This window comes from Falco cherrug, chromosome 5 (assembly GCF_023634085.1).
Source record: "Falco cherrug isolate bFalChe1 chromosome 5, bFalChe1.pri, whole genome shotgun sequence".
NCBI lineage: Eukaryota > Metazoa > Chordata > Aves > Falconiformes > Falconidae > Falco > Falco cherrug.
Genome location: NC_073701.1, coordinates 7,220,860 through 7,243,482, shown reverse-complemented (window position 1 = coordinate 7,243,482; position 22,623 = coordinate 7,220,860). Strand labels below are relative to the sequence as shown.

Genomic DNA, 22,623 nt, shown 5'->3' with positions numbered 1-22,623 from the left:
CTTTGAAATTCCAGTTCAGAAGCGCAGGCTTGATCCTGGCTTGCTCCAAATCCTGGTGTGTACCACTTTCTGAAGCTGGAATTTGTAGAGAACAAGCTCTTCAGGATGACTGACAGGTGAAAGGAAGCAATATAGCTCACCCCAGTCTGGCTACAAAGTTTATAATCAAAGCAGAGCTGCAGGGAGACTAAAAGATTCCCACAAGGAAAAGTGTTTTTACCTGCAGAAAGCCTTCTGATTTTTTCTGGTCTCCATAATTCTGCTCACTTTGAGCAGCTCTCTTTACTGAAAGAAATTACCTGCATGTTTTTTAAATTACAGATTCCAAGAATGAACAAAGGCACAGTTCTGTCCTCTGCAATGGAAGTTTTCACATCTCTCTTCTATTTGCAGTCCAGATGTAAGCCAAATACTGCCAGAGGAAAGCAATAACCTCAAGAAGAACCTCAGAAGAATTTAATTTTTCTAAGCTTGACAAATATTTGAGCAGTCACAGCTTTCTCCAGCTTTTTTTATCAAAATGACCATCTGCTCATTGGAACTGAATAATTCCTGGTTTGTTGCTTTCAGTCCAGTGTAAGTATGAGCCATTCAAAATTCAAAAGATTTTCATTGACCATACAGCTAATATGCTTTCCTTCCATTTCATAATGAAGGGAAAAACATGATTTAAAAAATCATCCTAGTCACAGGAACTCTTGCAATCTCAAGCTTCAAACCGACACTCTACAAACAGCCTTAAGTTTTTGCTTACAATTCACTATCTCATCAGAAAATCCTGTTGTGAAACTAATTCACCAAATAATTCTGAAAAGCAATTATGAAAAAGGTATGCAAACAGATAAAGTATTGCAATTTCTGAATGCAAATATTTGAGGGATGCATTTCTGAGGTAAATTGAGCTCTACTATTCAGTTAAGAATTCCTATTGCAATAAATATAAAACTGCAGTTGTGCTGTACAACTTAGTTCCTCTTTCATTGCAACTTTCTCATTAGTTCTCTGCTTTTAAAGAATGGAAAACAGTGTTCATCTGGGAATAACAAACTGAACTGATATAAGATTAAATGAAGAGACTAGAGAGCTAACCTACCAAAGCAGGTGCCTGCCCTCACTTCTGTATCTTGGCTACAATTTTACAGAAGGCATGAATCTACTGAACAGTGACTGCCAGACAAATGTCAGTAATAATGCCTTTAAGGGAAGCAGTAGATGATGATGCTGGTTTGAACACGTGTGCCTGCAGAGATCTAAGGGTAGAAGATGTTGGCAAAGCCATATTTCTATCATTTTAAAATGGCACAGTCCCAAGAAACAGATTATATAGTATGCAGAGAAACCACAAATATTCAATACATGATTTTAAATATATTCAGTATCACAGTGCAATCTTGTGCTTATTAATAATTATTTTCAATTATACAAGACACGCAGCAATTTTTATGTAATAATATGCAACAAAAGTTCAAATCTCAAAGCTTCTTCCCTTCAGTGCGAGTCAACTCTAAAGTAGTATGTGACTTGGCCCAACAGTTCTTCAAGTTCTCAGACAGACACTGAAATAAAGAACCACCCAACCAAACACTTCAGGATCAAATCTATCAGACTACAGGGCAGCAAGCCAAAAAAAGCTGGCTTGAAAGATGTTGTGAATTATAAATCAGCATTAGAAACCTGAGTGAACTCACGAACTGGAGTTGTTTGAGGGAGCAACTGGGACGGGTATCATTAAACACTGCAGCAGATGAATGCACAGACGAGAGGAAGAAGTCACATAGTTGTTTTACAATATGTCAGAAAGCCAAAAAGGTTTTGAGGTAGGGAAAAATTGTTCTTGACCTCACACAGAAACCATAAGAACACATAAAAATAGTAATATGTAGACAGATAGCTTTTCTTTTCAAAGACATTTCTATATGAACAGGTTTGGCAAAGCAGCAATGGAGAAATAGTGCAGTAACTTTGAGGGGAGTCTTCTAGAGTAAATTAATTGTTTTCTTTCCTCTGCAGCATCATGCCTTTATTTAAAATCTTGTGGCTCGTAAGTGGAGAACAGTAAAGGCTGGGGGAGATTAGGAAGATGCATGAGTAAAACCTGTCCAACCCTGCAACAACATCAGATCACTTGCTTTGGCTGGGCCTTCCAGTGATTAAAAAGCAAACAAGTTTGGGTTCCGAGAGCACAGATTAAGAAAACAGGTTTACTGAGGGCAAACAAATCAACTACTTTAAAGGCAACACTGTTACAGTCAGCAATATAGTTTGTATCAGGAAGCTATGAGATGAAAACATAAAGGCATGTCAGTAGTAAACACTTCTGAATTGCTAAAGGTATGGTAGTCACCTTGAATTCATACAGAGACATTAGATTATAATCACCCGTACTCATTTGCACAGAACTTTTTAATACTTAGCTTAATTCTCTACATGCTTTCAGAAACCTACATGATTATGAAACTGATGAGTCTTCCCTATATTACTCACTGGAATGGATTTGATGTGTGGAACAACACGGGATAGCTTTAGAGAATGTTCTTGACTGCAAAAATAACATTCAGATACAACAGAGCTAACCTTAAAAATTCCTTACCTTGAAAGCACCATCATTTTGGCCTTAGTTATTGTAAATCCTTCATTAATAATGATATCAATTAATTCTCCAATCTTGGGCACTGCATCAGGTTTAATCAAAGCCAGAGTTCTGGGGAAACAAAAAAAAAAAAGTAGAGAGATACAGCCAACACTACTTTCCTTAGAGGATTGGGCATGCATGTTGAGTTTATATTCAGACAAAAAACCATCACGTCAAAGAGAGAAATTCTGCCACAGTCAAACATCCAAATCCCAGTGTCTCATCAATTTCCATGCTGGTCTTGAATGCCTGCACAAGACATTATTCTGATAAGAACGAGCTTTGCACATTACAATTTCCTCAGTTTCTAACCCAATTCAGCCCGCAGTGTTCCACCAGCAGTCATTATTCACTGGCTTCTCCCTTCACTCTCAAAGCAAATAATTTGACCACTTCTTCCTCAGCTAGTGTATATCTCTACAGCTCCTCACTCACTGCTCTGGGTTATAACACAACTGATTTGTCAATGTCTCCCTATGCTTGCTCAGTTCCTTTTTTTCCTAAGGTTCATCATTATATACATAAAAATGAAGCTGTTAAAATTCCCTATTTAGAAATACTACTTAAACACGTGCCTCTTCCACAAAAGTCAAAATGAAATAATTGTTTTATTATTACTTTTAAAATACTTGGGGGCCTCAGTGAGAAGAAAGTCCTTGCGCTTGGTATAGTACAAACACTTTATGGTATACAATTTGCATGCCAAATAGCTGACATTGTTAATAGACACAATAAAAGGTTGGCAGAGGAGGTATTATGTCTCTTATACTGACAGCTATATTCTAAGTGAGACCAATCCAAAAATCTCTACACTCTTCCCCACATCTTTGTTTCTAACTACATCCTGTCTTCTCAATAATTATCTTTTTATACTGCACATCCCCAAGGCCAGGACTGTTTTATTAGTAGGCTTTGCATAGCACCAAGTACACCATCAGCACTAAACGTATTATTAATCAAAAATAACAAGCACAAAAAGGTCTGTAAAATGGCATTTTCTATTTGCATTCATCTTGTGGTGAGTCAACTTCAAATTTGCTCAGCTTACAAATCAACAGAATTATTCAACCCTGTATCTCAGAAACTCCACGTCTCTGACAAACCTAAAGAGCTCTTTCCATCTTTTACACTGTTTCCAATAATGAAGGCTACCCAAGATAGAATTTTTTATTGCACTACTTCCCTAAATGAAGGGCAAATAATTGCAAAATTCTCATTTTATATACTAGCAGAGCATGGAAAGCAGCCTGTAGGTTAGCAGAGATATATTCTAGCCAGGGCAAATATGCTCAGGTTACAGGAGATGGATGAACTTCCACTACATTTACTTTGAACCTTAAGTGACCCCAGATTGACAGACGCTTTGGGAACAGACAGACTATCTATTTCACAGCAAATCTAAAGGAAGGGAGGTGTTGGGACCAGGAAATGTAAAGAGGAAGATTTGAACATATGTGACATTTCATCTGAAACTAAGGGAGAAACATAGATGGCCTTCAGAGCTCAGAAACAGATTTACTCAAATGTCAGGAAGCTCATATACACAGACCAGCTTAGGCCTAGATCCATTGGGAAATACGACAAAAAGACTGATGGACTAAGGGTGTAGCCAGAAACTGCATGAGAGTAGTCAACCAAGCCTATGCTTCAGTCCACTGCAGTGCAAACTGAAGTTGATTGAGCTCTATCTTCAGATCAGGAAAGGCTGACCTCTGGCCAACATTCACAGTGTTTGCCACATACTCCATGCAGCCTATGACCCACAGCCTCTTCCCCTCTTCCCCAAGGATTTCACAGCTCCACCTCATTTTGTGATTATTATTTATCATATGACAGGGTGTGCCATGTGCATCAAGGCACATGAGGGGGAGCAGCCACGTGCTTGACCACTGACATGTACCCACCTTGTCACACAATGCATGACCTGCATCCTGGCATAAGAGGTCCTCAACTGTCATTTACCATGAACAGTAAGGATCAAACCACTGGAATGAGATCTCCAGTGCCGTTTGCATTTCCTTGGGGAATACTTTTTTGAATCTATGTAATTACACAGGCTACTTGAAGCAGACCACTAATGCTAGAAATGTTGTCCCTTACTCTTCTAATTTCAAGCTTTCTAGTAAAACTGTAATTCCTACCAACATGTGATGAAATACTGCATTGCGAAGCAATTTATCCAAAAGACACTAATACAAATGTACAAATACAATGAGCAACTCTTATAGCATCATTTCTGTAACATCAATATATAAACTTTAACATTTCAGTGTTAGCTTCTCAGAGGTATGCAGGATAAGAAAAGTATAATTCAGGATGCTGAAGACTTTCTGAAATTGCATTTTGATTCATGTGCTCCATTTTTAGTTTTAATGAGGATTATGTTTTTTGTGGTTTGACACGATACAGTCTGCAAAGTACATTTTGAAATGGTTTTATGTCTAGGAACAAAGGAGAATATGAAAATTAAGCTCATTTGCTTACATTTTCAGAGGGACTGTACAACAGTACTGCAATGAATACTGAAACAATACAAGATGGGAACTGATCAAAGGAGCGGTGCACAAACTATGCTGTGGCTATGCTTTTGAAATCTACTTACTTCTAATAATAGGACTGTTGCATGTACAGCAGCTTATGTCTTGCAGGGGAAGAAACACCGATTATATCAATGACCAGAAGCGTAAGAATACCATACCCTAATCAAAAAAGAATTCAAGTATTTCTGGTTGAGACACAAGCATTCTATTACCATTTTCAAAACCAGTGACACTGACCAACTTTTAAGTATAGCCTATTTAGACTGGACAACCTAGTCAGACAAATGTTTCCCTTAGGTTACAATCACCCAGGATCATAAATGAAAGACTAGTGACACAGAAATCCATCTCATGCCAGTGATTCCTTAAGTGGTACACTCTTAAGTAAGCACATGCTTACTTTACCATTTAGTCACTGTGACAGTTTCCTTATGATACGCTGGGAGGGGAGGAGGGAAGAACTCTCAAATATGGCTGTCTCTAAAAATTGACCCAAGACTTAAGAAAAGTATGTGTAGAAAATGAAACTCCATAGAAATGTCTTAGTAATTTTAGCCTAATTCTAGAAAGGGCTTGTGCAAATCTAGCCTCTTTTTACACATCTATTTTGTACCTCATGTATCTAGAGTCACATCCACTTGTTTTACTGACAAAAACAAAGATCCCTAATTCAAAACATCCAAGATTTTTTATATACATTTCTCAGTCTTCCTCAGAGGCCTTTGCTGAGCCTGTCTGCATACATATTCAGTGACCAAAGAATGTATTTCCAAAGTGAAACTGAACTGCTGATAGTCCTGTGCTGATAGCACAAAGGCAAGAAAAAGACGGAGAAACATTCTGCCCTGTACAGCATCCTTATATTATTATTAATAGAATCCCAACAACAGATTATTTTAGGAATTATCACAGTAAGATTTCTGCAATATGTATCTATTAAACTAATAACTGCTGTAAAACCTGCTAGGAAGAGGCCAAAAAGACAAATACCTCATCTGCAACTGTTTTGCCCAAGGACTCTTCTAATATGACCCTGTTTACCCAGTGAAAGCTTCTGTGAAGAAACTGTATTTGGAGGATCTCTTGCCTGTTTAAGACACCTTTCACTGTGTTCCTTTCTATTCTGAATATTCTGAATATGCAACACCACTTGCATATCTATGTTATCTTTGAGCTGACATTCCTAAAATGTTTTCCAAACAGCTGATGTCATAAATTCCCTTCCTTCCTTTTGTAGAGCAGCACAAAAATTCACCCCCTCCCAAGACCACATCGTTAACACAACCATGGTGCTGCTCTATAGACAGCAGCTATGGTTACAAGAAGGAGAAAATGTAATTTTATCATACACTGCCTTTTCTTGGTATAACTACATCAGCACCAAGGCTTATGCTAGCTTAGGCAGAGCATGAAATACACAACTATAAAAAGTTCAATTGATACAAACCCCATAACCAAGACAGATGTAATCCAACCAAGGCTCCACTGAGGAACGGAGAGAAACAGCCACAGATACAGAAGCCATGCTCTGCTGTTCTCCACTTCTTTTGCTACTCTTCCACCACGCCCAACCCTACCTTGGAGAAGAAGTACCAGGAGCACTACTTCTGAAAAGATTCTGGCAGTTATTTCCACAGCAACACTTTCATGAGGTTAAGATAAAGATGTGTGCTAAAGCTTGCAACTCTTCCAGTATGTCTGGTTATGCATTCTCCAAAAAAAATTGAAAATAAGCCCAGTTAGCAGGAGGGAGCAAGGAAGTAGATGAATAGGACTCACTAAGACATCATACCTAAGAAAATATTCTGTGTTCTTTTCAAAAAAAGCAAAGTAAATTATCAAAATTTATTCATCTGCAAATTCAGAGATTACCTGCACTGCAGTCAATACAGAATTAAATTCACACAGAATGACAGAACGGTCAGGGCTGGAATACACCTCTGGAGATCATCTAGTCCAGCCCCCTGATAAAGCAGGGTCACCTACAGCAGGTTGCACAGAATCACATCCAGGCAGGTTTTGAATGTCTCCAGAGAAGGAGACTCCACAGCCTCTCCGGGCAGCCTGTTCCGTGCTCTGTCACCCTCAAAGTAAAGTTCTTCCTCATATGCAGATGGAACTTCTTGTGGTTTAGTTTGTGCCCGTTGCTCCTTCTGTCACTAGGCACTACTGAAAGTGGCCTGGCCCCATCCTCTTGACACTCACCTGCAGGTCCAAGTATTTGTAGACATTGGGAAGATCCCCTCTGTCATTTCTTTGCCAGGCTGAACAGGCCCAGCGATCTCAGCCTTTCCTCCCAAGGGAGATGTTCCAGTCCCCTAAGTCAGCTTTGTAGCCCTCCGCTGGACCCTCTCCAGTAGTTCCCTGTCTCTCTCGAACTGGGGAGCCCAGCGCTGGACACGGCACTCCAGATGCAGCCTCACCAGGGCAGAGCAGAGGGGCAGGATCACCTGCCCTGACCTGCTGGCCACGTTCCTCCTAACACACCCTGGGATCCCATTGCCCTCCCTGGCCACCAGGACACACTGCTGGGCCATGGGCAACTTGCTGCCCACCAGGACTCCCAGGTCCTTCTCTGCAGAGCCGCCCCCCAGCAGGCCAGCCCCAGCCTGTCCTGGTGCGTGGGGTTGTTTCCCCCCAGGGGCAGGACCTCTGTTGAGCTTCATCAGGTTCCTCTGTGCCCAGCCCTCCAGCCTGCCCAGGTCTCACTGAAGGCAGCGCAGCCTCCTGGTGTGTCAGCCACTCCTCCCAGCTTGGCATCATCTGCAAACTTGCTGAGGGTGCGCCCAGTCCCTTCATCCAGGACACTGATGAAGAAGTTGAACAGGACTGGACCCAGTACTGACCCCTGGGGAACACCAGTAGCTACCGGCCCCCAGCCAGACTGCACTGTTGATCACAACCCTCTGAGCTCTGCCATTCAGCCAGTTGTCAGCCCACCTCACCATCTGCTCATCTACCCCACGCTGCCTGCGCTTACCTGTGGGGGTGTTACGGGAGACAGTGTCAGAAGCCTCACTGAGGTCATGGTATACAACATCCACTGCTCTCTCCTCATCTACCCAGCCAGTCACTCCATCATAGAAGGCTATCAGGTTGGTCAAGCGTGATTTCCCCTTGGTGAATCCATGTTGACTACTCCTGATAACCTTCTTGTCCTCCACATGCTTAGAGATGACCTCCAGGATGAGCTGTTCCATCACCTTTCCAGGGATGGAGGTGAGGCTGACTGGCCTGTAGTTTCCTGGGTCCTTCTTGCTGTTTTTGAAGACTGGAGTAACACTGCCTTTTGCAGTCCTCAGGCATCTCTCCTGTTCTCCATGACCTTTCAAAGATGATGGAGAGTGGTTTGGCAATAACATCTGCCAGCTCACTCAGCACTTGGGGGTGCATCCCATCGGGGCCCACGGATTTCTGGATTTGCTTAAGTGATCTCTAATGTGATCCTCCTTCACCAAGGGAAAGTCTTCCCTTCTCCAGACGTCCTCTCTTGCCTACAAGGTCTGGGAAACCAGAGGGCGGCCATAGCAGTAAAGACTGAAGCAAAGAAGGCATTCAGTAACTCCATCTTCTCTGTGTCCTTCATCACCAGGGCACCCACCTCATTCAGTAACAGGCCCACATTTTCTCTAGTCATCCTTTTCCTGCTGATGTACTTGAAGAAGCCCTTCTTGTTGCCCCTGACCTCCCTCATCACATGTAATTCCAAACAGACCTTGGCCTTCCTCATTGCATCCCTGCACTGTCTGACAACATCCCTTTATTCCTCTCAAGTGGCCTGTCCCTTTTTCCACATTCCATAAATTTCCTTCTTCTGTTTGGGGTTTGCCAGAAGCTTGTGGCTCATCCATGCAGGCCTCCTGCCCCCTTTGCTTGATTTCCTACTCATGGGGATGCACTGATCTTGAGCTTGGAGGAAGTGAATTCCTTGTATATTAATCTTATTGTCATTTTATTAAGTCTGTCCTGATATTTTTGCTCTTGGATGGGCTCAAAGTCTTTTCCAAAGCAAGCCTTTCAATCAAACAGAGATGATGAGTCTTATCTTCATTATAAATGAAACTTGTCTTAACAAACAAGCTTATAGGTTTTATGGATATTTTCACTCTATACTTCCTGTCCTCACGCACACAGAATTTAGGAGGTGCTGAAAAAATCCTCAGAAAAAATCCTCCACAATGGGATAAACAATGTAGAGTGGGAATGGGCCTCTCTGACTCCTGTTCCTACTGTTTTCAGTTACTAACACAGAGTAGATCTGACTGGTAAGGCACTAGGTTTCTGCACAAATCCCAGAGAGACAGGTGCTAGTTTCACAGGATCCAAGCCTTTTGAGCCCAGCAGACATCAGGGTTACCATATCAATTCCATCCCAAAAAGAATCCACAAATCACAAGAATCCTACTGCTGCCTGCCCCCAGGGAGTAACAGGACCCCCTGCTTTCCTCCTCCCTCTCTTCTCTCCCAAGAAAACTAGAGGAGGCAGCGGCTGACACCATGGAGAAGCTGGCCCTGAAGATTTATCAGCTAACAACAGCAGTCATGGGTTTGCCCACAAGCAGGGGCCACTTAGCTTCCGACCAGACATCAGTATGCCAAGGGACTTCAGATTGCACACAAACTTGTCACTATCTCCTCCTCTCCCATAGTACAGAAAACTTACCTCATTTCCAGCAAAGAACAACTGCTTTGAAACCCCAGCCACAAAGGGAGATTTAAAAAAAATGTGCTTTCTTACCTCTCTTTGCGGCTCCCCAGCTTGCGGGCTGTATATTGATCCCCATAGTCCACTAAGGATAGATGACGGGAAAAAACAGTAATTTTGTTGCCCACAAATAAATCCTCAAGATGTAAGCTCTCATATTTGGTGCGCTTCAGAAAGGTGCGACGGTTCTTCACATCATACTGCAGAGAAAAGAAGATCAAAATCTACCATAGCAAGAGTTTTAAGCTGTAGGAAAACTCAATATAATTTTTACTCTACTTTCAGAAATGTCCATAACACTGTGGGGACTGAATCTGATCACTAAATTCATTTAATTCCTAACCCTTTGAACTTACAGGTGTACCAGGAAAGCTCAGCAGACTAAACCGCAATTACAAATTTATTCCATTTAAATAGTCTGAGGCTGACAGCTATCTTTGCATTTTTTATTTTATCATTTGCTTGTGGTAATTCAAGCTGTGATAAATGGGTCAGGTGCCTAGCGGATACCTCTGCCCAGTCTCACTGAGAGTTCCACCTAGCAGATCTACGCTGTTTCACAGACCAATGGCTCACACCAGGAATGATCAAGATACACACTGCGGCAGGTCTCCTCTTCAGGGCATCGTTCCAGTGATACTACGCTTTATTTGACTGCATGAGACTCAGAATTAGGGACGGATGGATGATTGCAACACTAGGTTGAGACGTTCTCACTGCCTAGAGCTGCAAGCTCAAAAACCTGTCAAGACAATTCAGCTATATATCATTATTCCAAGCAAGAAGCAAGACATAAATGTGTAGTATTCTGGGTGGGCTGGCAAAGCACAAAAGGCAACCTGCTCAACGGTTTCTTCACTGCATGCAGATACTACAGAAGCTTTCAGTTTCCTGGGGAAGTGGAATCCTATGAAAGGAAGAGTTTTTTCCTCCTCAGGCCAGACTTTCTCTTCTCTGTCTTGAATTACATGTATGGTCCTCCATTGCAATGGCATATAGACTAGAATAGCATTAAAAGAACAGACATCATTCCCACAAATTATGGAGGGAAAAAAAAATTAAGACCAAAAGTACATACTCCTCCATGTTCTGAAATGTGTGACTACATTTCTGTCCTGTTAGAAAGCTAGAAGAATTGTAAGTTTTTCCAGAATAGCCAAAACTTTGCAGATCAGAGATTATAAATTATTTTGATGATTCCTTCTGCTGAGGCAGGATTATAAGGAAGAATCGTTCCCTGCTGAAATGTCTTCAGTCCCTCATACATGCTCCTACTAAGTGTCCCCTATTCAAGCGCAGTGGGGAATGAAATGACAACATGCTGGAAAAAAAATTTTTAAAAATCACTTGAATTCAGCTACTTGTTTTTTCCTAGACTCTGCCAGAAAGCCTATTAACTGTCTTGACCATATACAAATTCTTCAGTATCTTGACTAAGAATCTGAACATTTCCTTGGTTATTTCATAACAGTTGCTAGAAAGGCACCCTGAGCTGTTTCTCTTTTCTCAGGCAAAAGGTAAGTGGGGGGGGGGGGGGAGGGAAGGCATCAACCTGTGTTAAAGAATTCTTCTTTAGACTGTAATTTTTGATCTGTTTAAAAGACCTTTTTATAAAGCCAATGATAAGCCACAGCAGAAGAAATGTAAGACTGTTTGGACTGTTCCCCTCCTGCCCGTGTACACATAGAAATAAATTACACAAAACAAAACAGTTCTCTGCTAAGAATCTACCCTCTATAAAGATTTCTTCTCTCTTTTTAGGATATCTCCTGTAGAAAGAAAAGTTGTTCAGGCTTTAAAAATTCCCCATGAAAGTTATTAACAGTGGAAAATTCAGAGAATGGGACACCTCTGTCAAGAGATCCAGCTTGATCGTAAAAGCTGCTTGCTGTTCTTGGACAAAAAACTATGCTGTCTTCTTCCAGCTGCAAAGGAAGCCAGAAACTTGTCTCATTATTCCCACTGTCATTTTTTTTCACAGGAATCAAGACATGAAGGACTAAGAAAGAAAAGGAAAGCTGAGGACTTCGCATAACACAAGCCTTCAGCAGCTCTGCTCTACACTGAGCTGAGCTGCATGATAAAGGACATCTATTGTCAGGGAGGTGGGAAAGAGGATGAAACATCTTTCTCATAAGCAGGGAGAAGCTGGTTCATATTCATTACCTCCCTTCTCCTCAGATACATTACAGGTAAGAGAGGGCTGTCATCTCCTTAGGAAGATACCAAAAGATATAGAAGAATTAAGCAGTAATAAAGAAAGAATCACCAAATTGTGCAGATAAAAAAAAAAAATCCAGAAGAGAATTCTACATTTATTCTCTGTCTAAAAACTCACCCCCAAAAGTGATTTTGAGATATGCTTTCTATGGAGGTGTTACATGCATTTTCGCTTTTTTAACTCCTATCATGATCACTCACAGTCCATACAGACTCATGACTGTATACACACCATACTATCTTAAGAGCAGATTAGCAAAATGCAAAAGTCTACCAAGCCATACATGTTTGATGCTGAATGCATTAAGAAGCTCAAGAACACCTTGAACACTCTTGGTTTTGAGACATTTAGGTGAAATGAACAACAATTTTGCCAGCCTACACACAGATGTGTAGGAAGATTATTACGGCTCCTGACTGATTAGCTAAACTGTCTCTGAGAAATAAAAAATAAAAATCCTCACATTTTGACAACTGTGCACACACAGACATCATACAGAGAAGTAATTTAAAAGAGACAACATCATGAAAGAGTTTGTTTAAAGAGACTATCAGTAAAAAGTGCAAAGTACATCTCCTCACATCATTGGGTACCATGGTTTCAGCGAGCAGTAGTTTGGGTAAGAAAAGGCACACTACACTAGCTTTCTTATTTCTGCATTTGATATTTATAGCAGAAAAACTAGAATTTGATAATGAAATTACCAAATGTGATTAACCAGATCTAGGCTATTCTCAAGACCCTTAGGTCTTCATTAAAAATTGGAAAGGACTAGTCCAAACCATTCACTCATTCCTAAAAGGAAGCACAAAGCATTGGTTGGTTTATTAAGATTATCTGTACAGTACATATTACCTTTCTTATACATGCCTGCTACTCCAAAATGCTTGCTTTAACCTGCTGTCAATAAACAATGGGGATTAGTTGAATAAACTGCAAGTAAGAAAGGCTGTGTAAGCACCACTGATGGAAAAATTTAGATGCATTGTCTGGAATGTCCTTCCTTTCATTAAAACCAGATTAACAGCAATTTACCCTTTCCTCTAATTTGATAAGACTCTTTAAATTTTACTCTTCAGAGACTTCTGGAGTTCTTGCTGAAGCTTATTTCCCTGTTTGGAATCAGCTTCAATTTATATTTCTCAAGCAGTAGGTCTGTGTTGCAGAGTTTCAATTCTGAAACTGAAGTAGAGATTGAATGAAAACAGATTTGTGAAAATGAATCTCTCTACGCCAAAGCAAGCCTTAAGAAGAAGAAAAAAAAATAAACATGGAAGCTCTTCCACATGCCTCACTGTGAACTTGTATTTTTGCTTTTCTTTTAGTTTTAGAAACTGAGCAAGATACGTCTTAAATTACATTTTCCTTACATGGAAAATTAGTAGGCATAGGCAGTGGCTTGTCATTTTACAAACTGTTTAATTGCATATTACACTTACAGCAATAGAATTTTTTTCTTTTATTCTTACCATTTCAACTGATCCATCTTTTGGATAATACAGAAGTTCATAACGCCGAAAGAGCGAAGCATTTGGGTCATACCATTCAGCAGTGAAAGCAAATCTGTCATCTTGACTCTGGAAAAAAGAAAAGGAGGGAAAGGGCTATTACAGAAAGCATACATGTTTTATATGTAAAAACACACAAATAAAAGAATTCCTTCTATTTGTTATCAGAAAAGTAAAAAAAAATCACTAGTAAATGCACTTGCACACTCTGCGTATCATCTTCTGCTTACCACAGCTGGTGACATATTCTCACTTGTTAACTACCAAGTATGGTGGAAACAGCATGGCAGTTTTGCAGGCAATCTCAAAACTTATTCTGATTTCATCAGTCATGAAACATGGACTGTTGTAGAAGTTGCTGTTAGACTTCTTAATTTTTTGAAAGTATTTGATTTACTTCCATTTATTAAAAAGTTTATGTTAGCTCACAATCACGTTATAGACCCTTAATACATTTTCTACACATCCTACAAGAAAACACCATCATCTTCCTGAGCAGTCATATCTGAACTCCTGTTAATGATGAGATAAACATATTCAAGTTAAGGACATTAGTTTGACTCACTATTTAACCTTCTGAAATTTACATAAAGCATAAATGGCCCAATCTCATTTACAACTCATTTTCTGCCCCTAAGGAGTGCGGCAAGAAAGCTAGATTGCAGTAATTCTAAAACTGTAGTTACCTGCGTAGTTTCTCCACTCCTCATCCTTCATAGGATAATCCCCTACGGGAAAGTAAGCACGAAGGTGATGTGGATGTGGAGTTCTAACACCTCTTAGTGGTATATGTTTGTTAGCTATTGATACTCCAATATTAAGTTATTTGATAGCTATTGAATGGAGCTCTAAATTTTTATTTTCCACAACTCCTCCAGATCTGACTGCTACTCCTAAAAGTAAGGAAGGTCTTGTCACAGGCTTCTACTCTTTAGATGTATCTGTATTCTTATATATCTTAAACATTTAGCTACCACTGGGTGTCCAAGTTGAAGCCATGTAGGCCTTTTCAGTCCTTCAGATTTTAGAAGACAGCAGCATTTCAGTTGTTTCAAAGACTACTCAATAAGCAACAGGATAGAAAATGTTCCTGTGGGATTCCATGACTATTCTGGAACACCAGCAGGGGAAGAATCATAATCATTGTCCTAGTGAGTGCAAGCCTATAGACAGATAAACACTTAAAAAAAAAAAAAGACACAAAACTGAACCCCAAACCAAACCACACCACCCAAAACACCACCACTGAACTTGCCTTTTGTGTCAGCACATTTTTTTCTTTCAGTATCTTCAGCTTAAAACTGACATAGGACTAAGTGCTTCTGCAGTCTGAAGTCCTAACACAAGCAGCAGCAGGAAAGAACGCGATAATGTAGAACAATTTCAAAATTTTACAATGTGATGAATACTTGTACCTGTTCAGTTAAAAGCATCACAGCAAGTGCCCCACCCTCCTGTCAGCCCTTATGATATCCCTACACTGCAAAACAAGGTAAGATTATATCACAGAAAGACTTACACAGATGGGGCAGCACAGAGCTCTGTGGAAGGATGCAAAGCTTTAATTTCTAACTGTAGAAGTCTATACAGCACTGAAAGCCTTATTTACATGAGCTACTTCTGTGTTATCTCTCTACTACATGCTGCAGTCTTTGATAATACTCATGTTTCTGGTGCAGTATCCAGCACAAAAACTCCCTAGGGACTTAGCCTGGTTTCTGGCCCTTACTTAAGCTAGACTCATTCACGTCTTTATTGCTACTGCTGTCATTCTAGAGATATAAGGCCTGAACAAACTCTTTCTTATGTCAAAACTCACACCTTAATTTTTATATATAGGCCTGTTGTTGGCAATTAGCAATAATAAAGGTTGGTAGACAATAATAAATGACTGATTGCAACCTTGATCTTAAATATACTCATACTGCTAGAAGACAAGACAAAACATTTGATCAATTCATTTGACCATTATCTCATCAAGCATGGATTTAATAGAGAAGCAGTTCTCTACCAAAGAGGTTGTCTAAAAAGAAAACCAGTTCTGTTTCTAGAGTACTATCTCCAGAAGTTGACTAGTGATGTGTGAAATAAAAAAATATGTACCATCCTTAATCAATGCCTCCTCGTAACATGCAGACATATATAACTGCATTACTTCATGCTACTTATTTCATACTACAGCACCACTCTCAAATAGATTTTCTAGGTAGCAGTTGCCAGAGAAGCTACTAATTTCTGTTTAAGCAAAACTTCCAAAATTTCCAAATGCTTACTTTTTCCGGGAAAGTAATGTATTTACGTGAACATGCAAAGAAAACACCATTAGATTTTTCACTTAGTCACCAGTATCAGTCATCAGCACCTTCATGATTACAGTGAGAAACTATGTGCCTTGTCTTGTGAGGAATTGGCCTGCTTTTTTTCTTTTAACACAACGTTGGTTTTAAGATCCATTTGAAATTCATTTTGTAAGATCTCACTCAATGTCTGAGCTATTCATATGTGTTATTCAGCAAGCTCTGCTGGCAACTGCTTCTTATTCAGCTGAATGGCAGAAATTACCATTCTGTATTATCTTCTTTTAGCATTGTAAGCAAAGGCAAGGTAACAAATGCTACTTAGACTTGAAAATCACTGCAGAGCTAATCCCCAAATGCCCAGTAATGTTATCAGTAAGCAGAAAAATAATTAATCAATTACTATTTTGTGTCTGGAAAATACAGAGAGCTAACAGTTTTCTAAAATGACCAAAACAAAGTCTGTAAAGCTCCTCCTGGGCCATAACTAGAATTTCCTCTGCTTTATGGACATAAAATGATCACAATAACTATTTCTAAACGTGGAGAATAATAGAAGAAAATGTCAGAGCTTATGGGAAACACTGTAAAAATAATTGGAAACAGATCATGTTTGTGAACAGGTAGACTGTTTCAGAGGCATATACTGCAAAGTGAAGAAATTCATTCTTAGAAGCAAACTGAAGACCCTGCCAAACAAATATAATGTAAAACACAGTAGGTCTGCATTTTTACTATTGCAGATTCCAGCAAATAGTCTTAACACAGACAGAAGACAATCTGAATACAATCATCACATGGAATAATGTGAACATATTCTGGTGAGCTCTTGCCAGGCATCACTGTAAAACTGCCACTCCAAGTCATCAAAAACACCAACCAATTTAAAATCCCAAGTTTTAAAAAGTGAGTACATATTAAGCTCATAATACCTCTTTCAAAAATGAGAATAGAGACTTTTTTTTACTTATTAAATGCATGAGTAGGATTTTGCAGGCAAAAACCAGACACAAAAACCTAAAAATCTGCCTACTCCCCATCACACATTGTAAGGATTGCAATAAAATTTTAAGTCTTCACAGGCCTGAAATTCTCTTTCCTAAACACTTACTTTCAATCAAATTACTGCTCAATCAAAAGAACCAGTATGGCAAACAACTTTCTTACATACCCTTTCTTTCACTAGTGTGCCCTAGACTGCAATGTGAGAAGGAGTCTCAAAGATGAGGAAGCACTATAGGAGACATGCTAAGTTTCATCCTTGGCTTCTGTTCATGCTCCTAACAAAGGAAACAGAGAGAAAGTAATTGCCCTGAGCAGTGACTAGACACCAGCGATGACCTGTCAGGTGGTATCGTCTTCAATGCACCACACTGCTCTGGACCAACACAGTCTTGAAAAGGGAAGACTTCACAGCCCTTGACCAGAGAGCCCCAGCAGCTCATTGGCCCAGGAAATGGCTGAAACAGTCACCAGTGAAATCACATCCCTGTGAACATCTCAAGTAATAAAAAATCAAGTGAATCTATAAATACATTATAACTCAGAAAATTCTGGCTTTAAAGCATTAGTTTCCATTCATTCTGTACTGTATCCTCATTAAAATCACATAGTCTCTGCTCTCATGACTATGCGATTAACCAAGCAATACCTAATGAGGGAGAAATAATTTTTTGTAACTTTACACATCAGTGGAAAAATTACCATCATTAAAAACGCCAGCAGTTACTGTGCACTTTATATTTACATATTGACAGTTTTAGAGTAGCTGTCTTTAGCCCAACTTTTACAGCCCCTTTCCATGGTAAAATCTAGGGCCACCAAACTCAGTGACATCAAGAGTTCACCTACTGCGAATATGCAAAGAATAATCTTTTTCTTTCTTCCTCCTTTTACAAGCTGCATGGAAAAACATTTGGATGCATGTGTAGGTTTTGCTAGCTTACACTTTTTTGTTTATATTAGTATGTGTGAATATGCAGTAGGATGGCTCTGTGCACATGAAAAACATTTATTGAAGTACAGTCAAATTAAAAAAAAGAATAAATTTTGTACTTGGTTCTGAAAGTGATGGGGGAAGCAATCATTCTTAGCCAGCATGGGACTAAGTTCTAGAATCTAAATCCAAGCTCACAAAAACACTCCGCTGCAGAGGGAAATAGTTTGTCTGGAACATAGCTGCCAAGGAAGCTCATAACCAGAAAGCGGAACGGTTAGCAAGCTGGACAGGAAATGATCTCCTGTCCTGTAAAACTCTTGGACTTCCAAAGAGCTTCTGTTCTGCAGTAAAACAAAAGCAGATCTTCCAAAGGTTTTCATGAGAAGCAACAGTGGTAGAACAGCAGCTCAGGGACTAAGGAACTTGAATGGGAAGGTGGAGAAACAATTTTATCCCTCTACTGTGAACCATGGAGAACATACATTTAGGTTTGTTTTTCCCAGCTTGAAGATGCCTCCTGACTGCCACACTATTTTACTATTCTGAGGTGAGTACTTCTGTCCCAGGAAATCAGGAGCTATGGAATTTTTTTTCTGCTGGTCATACACACACTTCTCACAGTCTAAGGGAAGGGCAGTTTAGATGCTTCCCCTCGCTATTATATGGGCAGTATATTTCTATTGAGATCCTGCCTTTCGCATTACTTCCTTTTTCCATTATACTGTTAATTCTGTCTCATCTGTAAGCTTGAAGTTCGTTTCTTTCTACCAGTTTGTCACTTCACGCTTTTGAGCTGCGATCTCTGTGATCTATATTTAAGTGGAAACAACTACCCATACTTAAACTAGTTACCAGCCTGCAATGCATCATAACCCCTTTAGCTTACTACTGAAGAAAACTTTCCAGGAAATAGTATCAAAATATTTCTTAAAATCAAAAATCTGAGGTAGCTAGAAAGTGCATCTTTACACGTTATTAGCAATCTGGTCTCTATGAGGCTTATACACACTAGGAACTTCAACACACATGACATATTCGACACAGGCTCACAGCCTGTTGCCCACATATTCACAAGTTTAGGCGTCATGAAGAGTATTGCTATGTTTTAAGTGGGCAGCTTCGTGTCTGTTGCTCCTTTGATATTCTCAGTGACTCAGTGACTCTGAAATCAGACCAGAAAGAAAAAGAATCTAAGGACCTGAATCAACTCCTGAGAAAGCAATAAAAAGACCGCACAAACCTCAGCAAAAGCTGAATCAGAGCCAAAAGGATCCATCTTGATATCTGTATTCTATATTTGATAAAACTCCGTGTTGTCACAGAGAAAACCTGCAGCCAGGTCTTAAGAATCTTAGAATCAAGATTCTTAAGATCTTAAGAATCAAGATGTTTCTATGAAAATCACCGGGAACAGGATGAACTGACAAACAAGACAGAGACGCACACACGCATGCGCGTGTACGTGTTCTGGAAAGATTGCCCTGAAACTTCCTAAAATCCTGGCAATAATTTTAAGAGAAACATTTCTTTCACAATGTGCCCCCCACAGCCAGGCTGGTGGCAGTCTCAAAAATATTTTAGGAGAGAAAGGACATTTTTATAAAAAATGAGATGGCATCAAAGGACAAGGATACAAATTATTAAACTTTTCAGGTGAAGATACCTTGAGGCTGACTGACTCCAACATCAGGTAGTCTGGTTATGCATTAACATGTACTTATGTTTCTAGAAAAAAAGAAGAAAATCACAAATGTATGTGAGTTTGCCAACTATGCTCTTTGGCAAAATATAGAATTTGTTGAAATGGCCACTCAACAGTTATCTTTCTCCTTGTCTTTCCTCTTTGTAGGTTCTACAAAAAAATAATTATTGCCATAGCTGTTGGTAGAGTCCTTAGACAGATGTTGGCCTCCTGCTCTTCAGACAGTGGGCTGAAGTGGGGGACCTAACCAGCTGCCTTCATCAAGAACATTATTCTCAGAACTGGGTCCAGAAGTTACTGTTGTAGATGTATGATCAACTTCTAACAGCAGGTATCTAAGTCCCATTATGAATTATTTGAAACAGTTCCTCAAATCTCACATATCACCACTCACTCACCCTCCAGACCAATCACCGCTTCAGATTTAACTCTACTTCCCAGTCCTGAAGGGGAGTTCAGCACAAATAAAAACTAAGTCACTGATAAACTAGTCTGAGGAGCCAGTCATGAATTTTCAGCCAGCTCTATTTCCACCTTCCTCCAAGGCAGCTACTCACAGTCTTACACTCCCCCAGCAGGCTGCAGATAGAAGCACTGTCACAGCGTTACCTGCTTGCTTAAGAGCCCCAGAAACACTTTGATTGCTTTAAACGGCTCACTTATAGTTTTTCTGTTCTCCCGTTCTAACATCCAGCTCGCTTTTCTTTATTTTCAGCTGAATGCTTTTAGGTGCATCTGTCTAGAGAACTGCAGACCCGGCAGTATGCCCAGCTTTTCAAGTAGCACTTGAAATTCAGAACACAAAACAAAAAAAAGTAACTTCAAGTAGCTTTAAAGATGGTCTCAACCAGTGGGTTAGGAATGCTTTTCTTTCATGTATGGACATGTTAAATGTGATAGTCCCCTGCAGATAAATCTGTAAAGCTGAAAAAGGAAAATAAAAAACATCTAAAACAACTGGAATCTCCACAAAAATGTAACTTAAAGTCAGGACATCAAATGGGGCACATCAAGCTCTTCACGGACTTCTGAGCAATCTCAGAAAAGTCAACTTAAACTTTTGTGCATCCTTTTCTCCAGCTGTAACAAAATCCTTATTCCGTGAGGGCTTGCCACTCTGGGCACTAGTAAATAAAAGGGATACTTTTACTATAAAAGCTGTAGAACAATTCTAGCTTATAAAAAACACCTTAGCAACTTCTTACACAATCTGTGTCTGGACTGCTGCAGTGCGATGAGCCTGAGAGCAAAGGAATGGTTAGCAGAACGGATGGTGGCGGTTCATCACAGTGCAAAGCACTTGCTTCTTCATCAAACGTGTTCATCTTCATAGTTTCCAGGCACTATATGCCCTTCAGTCTGACTGAACAAGGACAGAATATTTAACTACAACAGAAAACAACCTTAAGCAAATACACTTCCAAATCGCTATTCTCTGCCTTTCTTTAGGACTACCTGTCATTACTGAATGACAAGTACTTCTGCAAGCACAAGAAATAACGAGGCCTGGTTCTCTATACTCATGTTTCTCATTCCTGACTGTTTTGACCACAGCCTCTCTTCAGCCCAGGCATTCAATAAAGGCTCATACCCACCTGGATTCTCTGATGTCTAACTAGGGTTGATCTCACACCGAAGCCTCTCTTTAAAGATGCCTTAGAGGGCTTCTTCCCCCTCCCCATTTTTAGGAAACCTGGAGGAACATCATTATCCCTCCACCAAATCTGATCGAAATCTGCCAGTAAATTTCAAACTTCACAAGGTGAAAACTTAGTGGTCAGATACACACCAACAAAACTTTGGTTTTCTGAGGCAAACAGGCTGAAAGCAGCTGTATGAAAAACTCTGCACACTACAAATAATTTTCCATCATCAATTCTTTAAAAGAAAAACTTCCATTTGTGAAAGAAAAGGAAAAGGCAAAAAATGCAGAAGTAGTTAAGCCATTAAATGTTAACAACAATTTTGCAAGACAGAAACAAGAGATTTCAGACATACTGATGGTATTTATTAAAACAACATCCTGAATGGCAGAAAATGCTCTCATTCTCAGCACTTTAATGCACCTTAAATCTTGAAATGAATCCTCATCAGTGCATGCTTATTAAGCTGTGTTATTCAACCCATCTTCTACCTTCACAGTTCCTGTAACACAGGATATTTTCCAGGCAAAACTTAAATCCACAACACTGTGTAGATAGAACGCTCAATTAGCTCTGTCTCTTAAAACTCATTTTCCTCCTACTCTCCTATTCATGTTTCTGACACACGAGCTGGTATAATTTTTAGAACTTAAATTCTGCAGCCCCCTTGCTGCTGTTGGACCTCCCACCACTCTCTCAACAGGCTTTTCTGTAGTCAAAAAGTAAAACCAAAAGATCACTTTTCAAATGGAGAAACATCTGGCAACTTCAATTTCCATGACAATGTCTTGACTACAGATGACTCTCAATCTAAACCTCATATTCAGAAGCTCACTGGTGAATTTTGTGTTATCCCTTTTTATCCCCCCACCACCCTTGTAGAAAACAAATCCAAACTAATTAAGTATGAGTTAAATTATTAAAATTCTTAATAATCTTTGGAAATCTATTAAGTGAATCAAATGCTCGACTGCATTTCCATTTAGCCTCCTGCAAATAAGTTCTACATCTTTTAGATCCATGGTTATCTGACTCCCAGTATTACTGGTACCTAGGCTTTTCAGATGCCTTTTGGACTGAGTTCATACAGCTATTGCTGTATGTATGCTGTATACATGTTCATACAGCTATTGGTGCCTGGACCATCTGTTGCCAAGTAACATGGGGATACTTCTGCCTCTGTAGCACTAACCAAGTGAATCTTCCTCTTCAGCTGGGATCTCAGTTCAGTAAATCATCTCCCTATACTCAGGGGTTGTGATGAACACAGCTCTAGAAGGCTGAAGGCCCCAGATTTTCTTCTCGGACTTAGGAATCTGCAACCCCACCTCACATCAGTGAAATTATCTTGCTGTTCTGTCAATTTACCAAGCAAGAAATCTTCTTTTACCATTAAATTATGTAAATTCTATAAGCTTGCTATGAAGCATGCAGGC

At 39.8% G+C, this 22,623-nt stretch overlaps 1 protein-coding gene across 1 annotated transcript in view; it reads right to left on the bottom strand.

The window, feature by feature from the left end:
- The window catches only part of NME7 (NME/NM23 family member 7), a 94,861-nt gene that overhangs the window by 62,446 nt on the left and 9,792 nt on the right, over positions 1-22,623 (bottom strand). The window contains exons 2-4 of the mRNA XM_055712678.1: positions 13,568-13,675; positions 9,911-10,077; positions 2,591-2,701 (exon numbers count right to left, since the gene is read on the bottom strand). Of these exons, the coding sequence (XP_055568653.1) occupies positions 2,591-2,701; positions 9,911-10,077; positions 13,568-13,675 (386 nt within the window). The remainder of the gene's footprint in view (positions 1-2,590; positions 2,702-9,910; positions 10,078-13,567; positions 13,676-22,623) is intronic.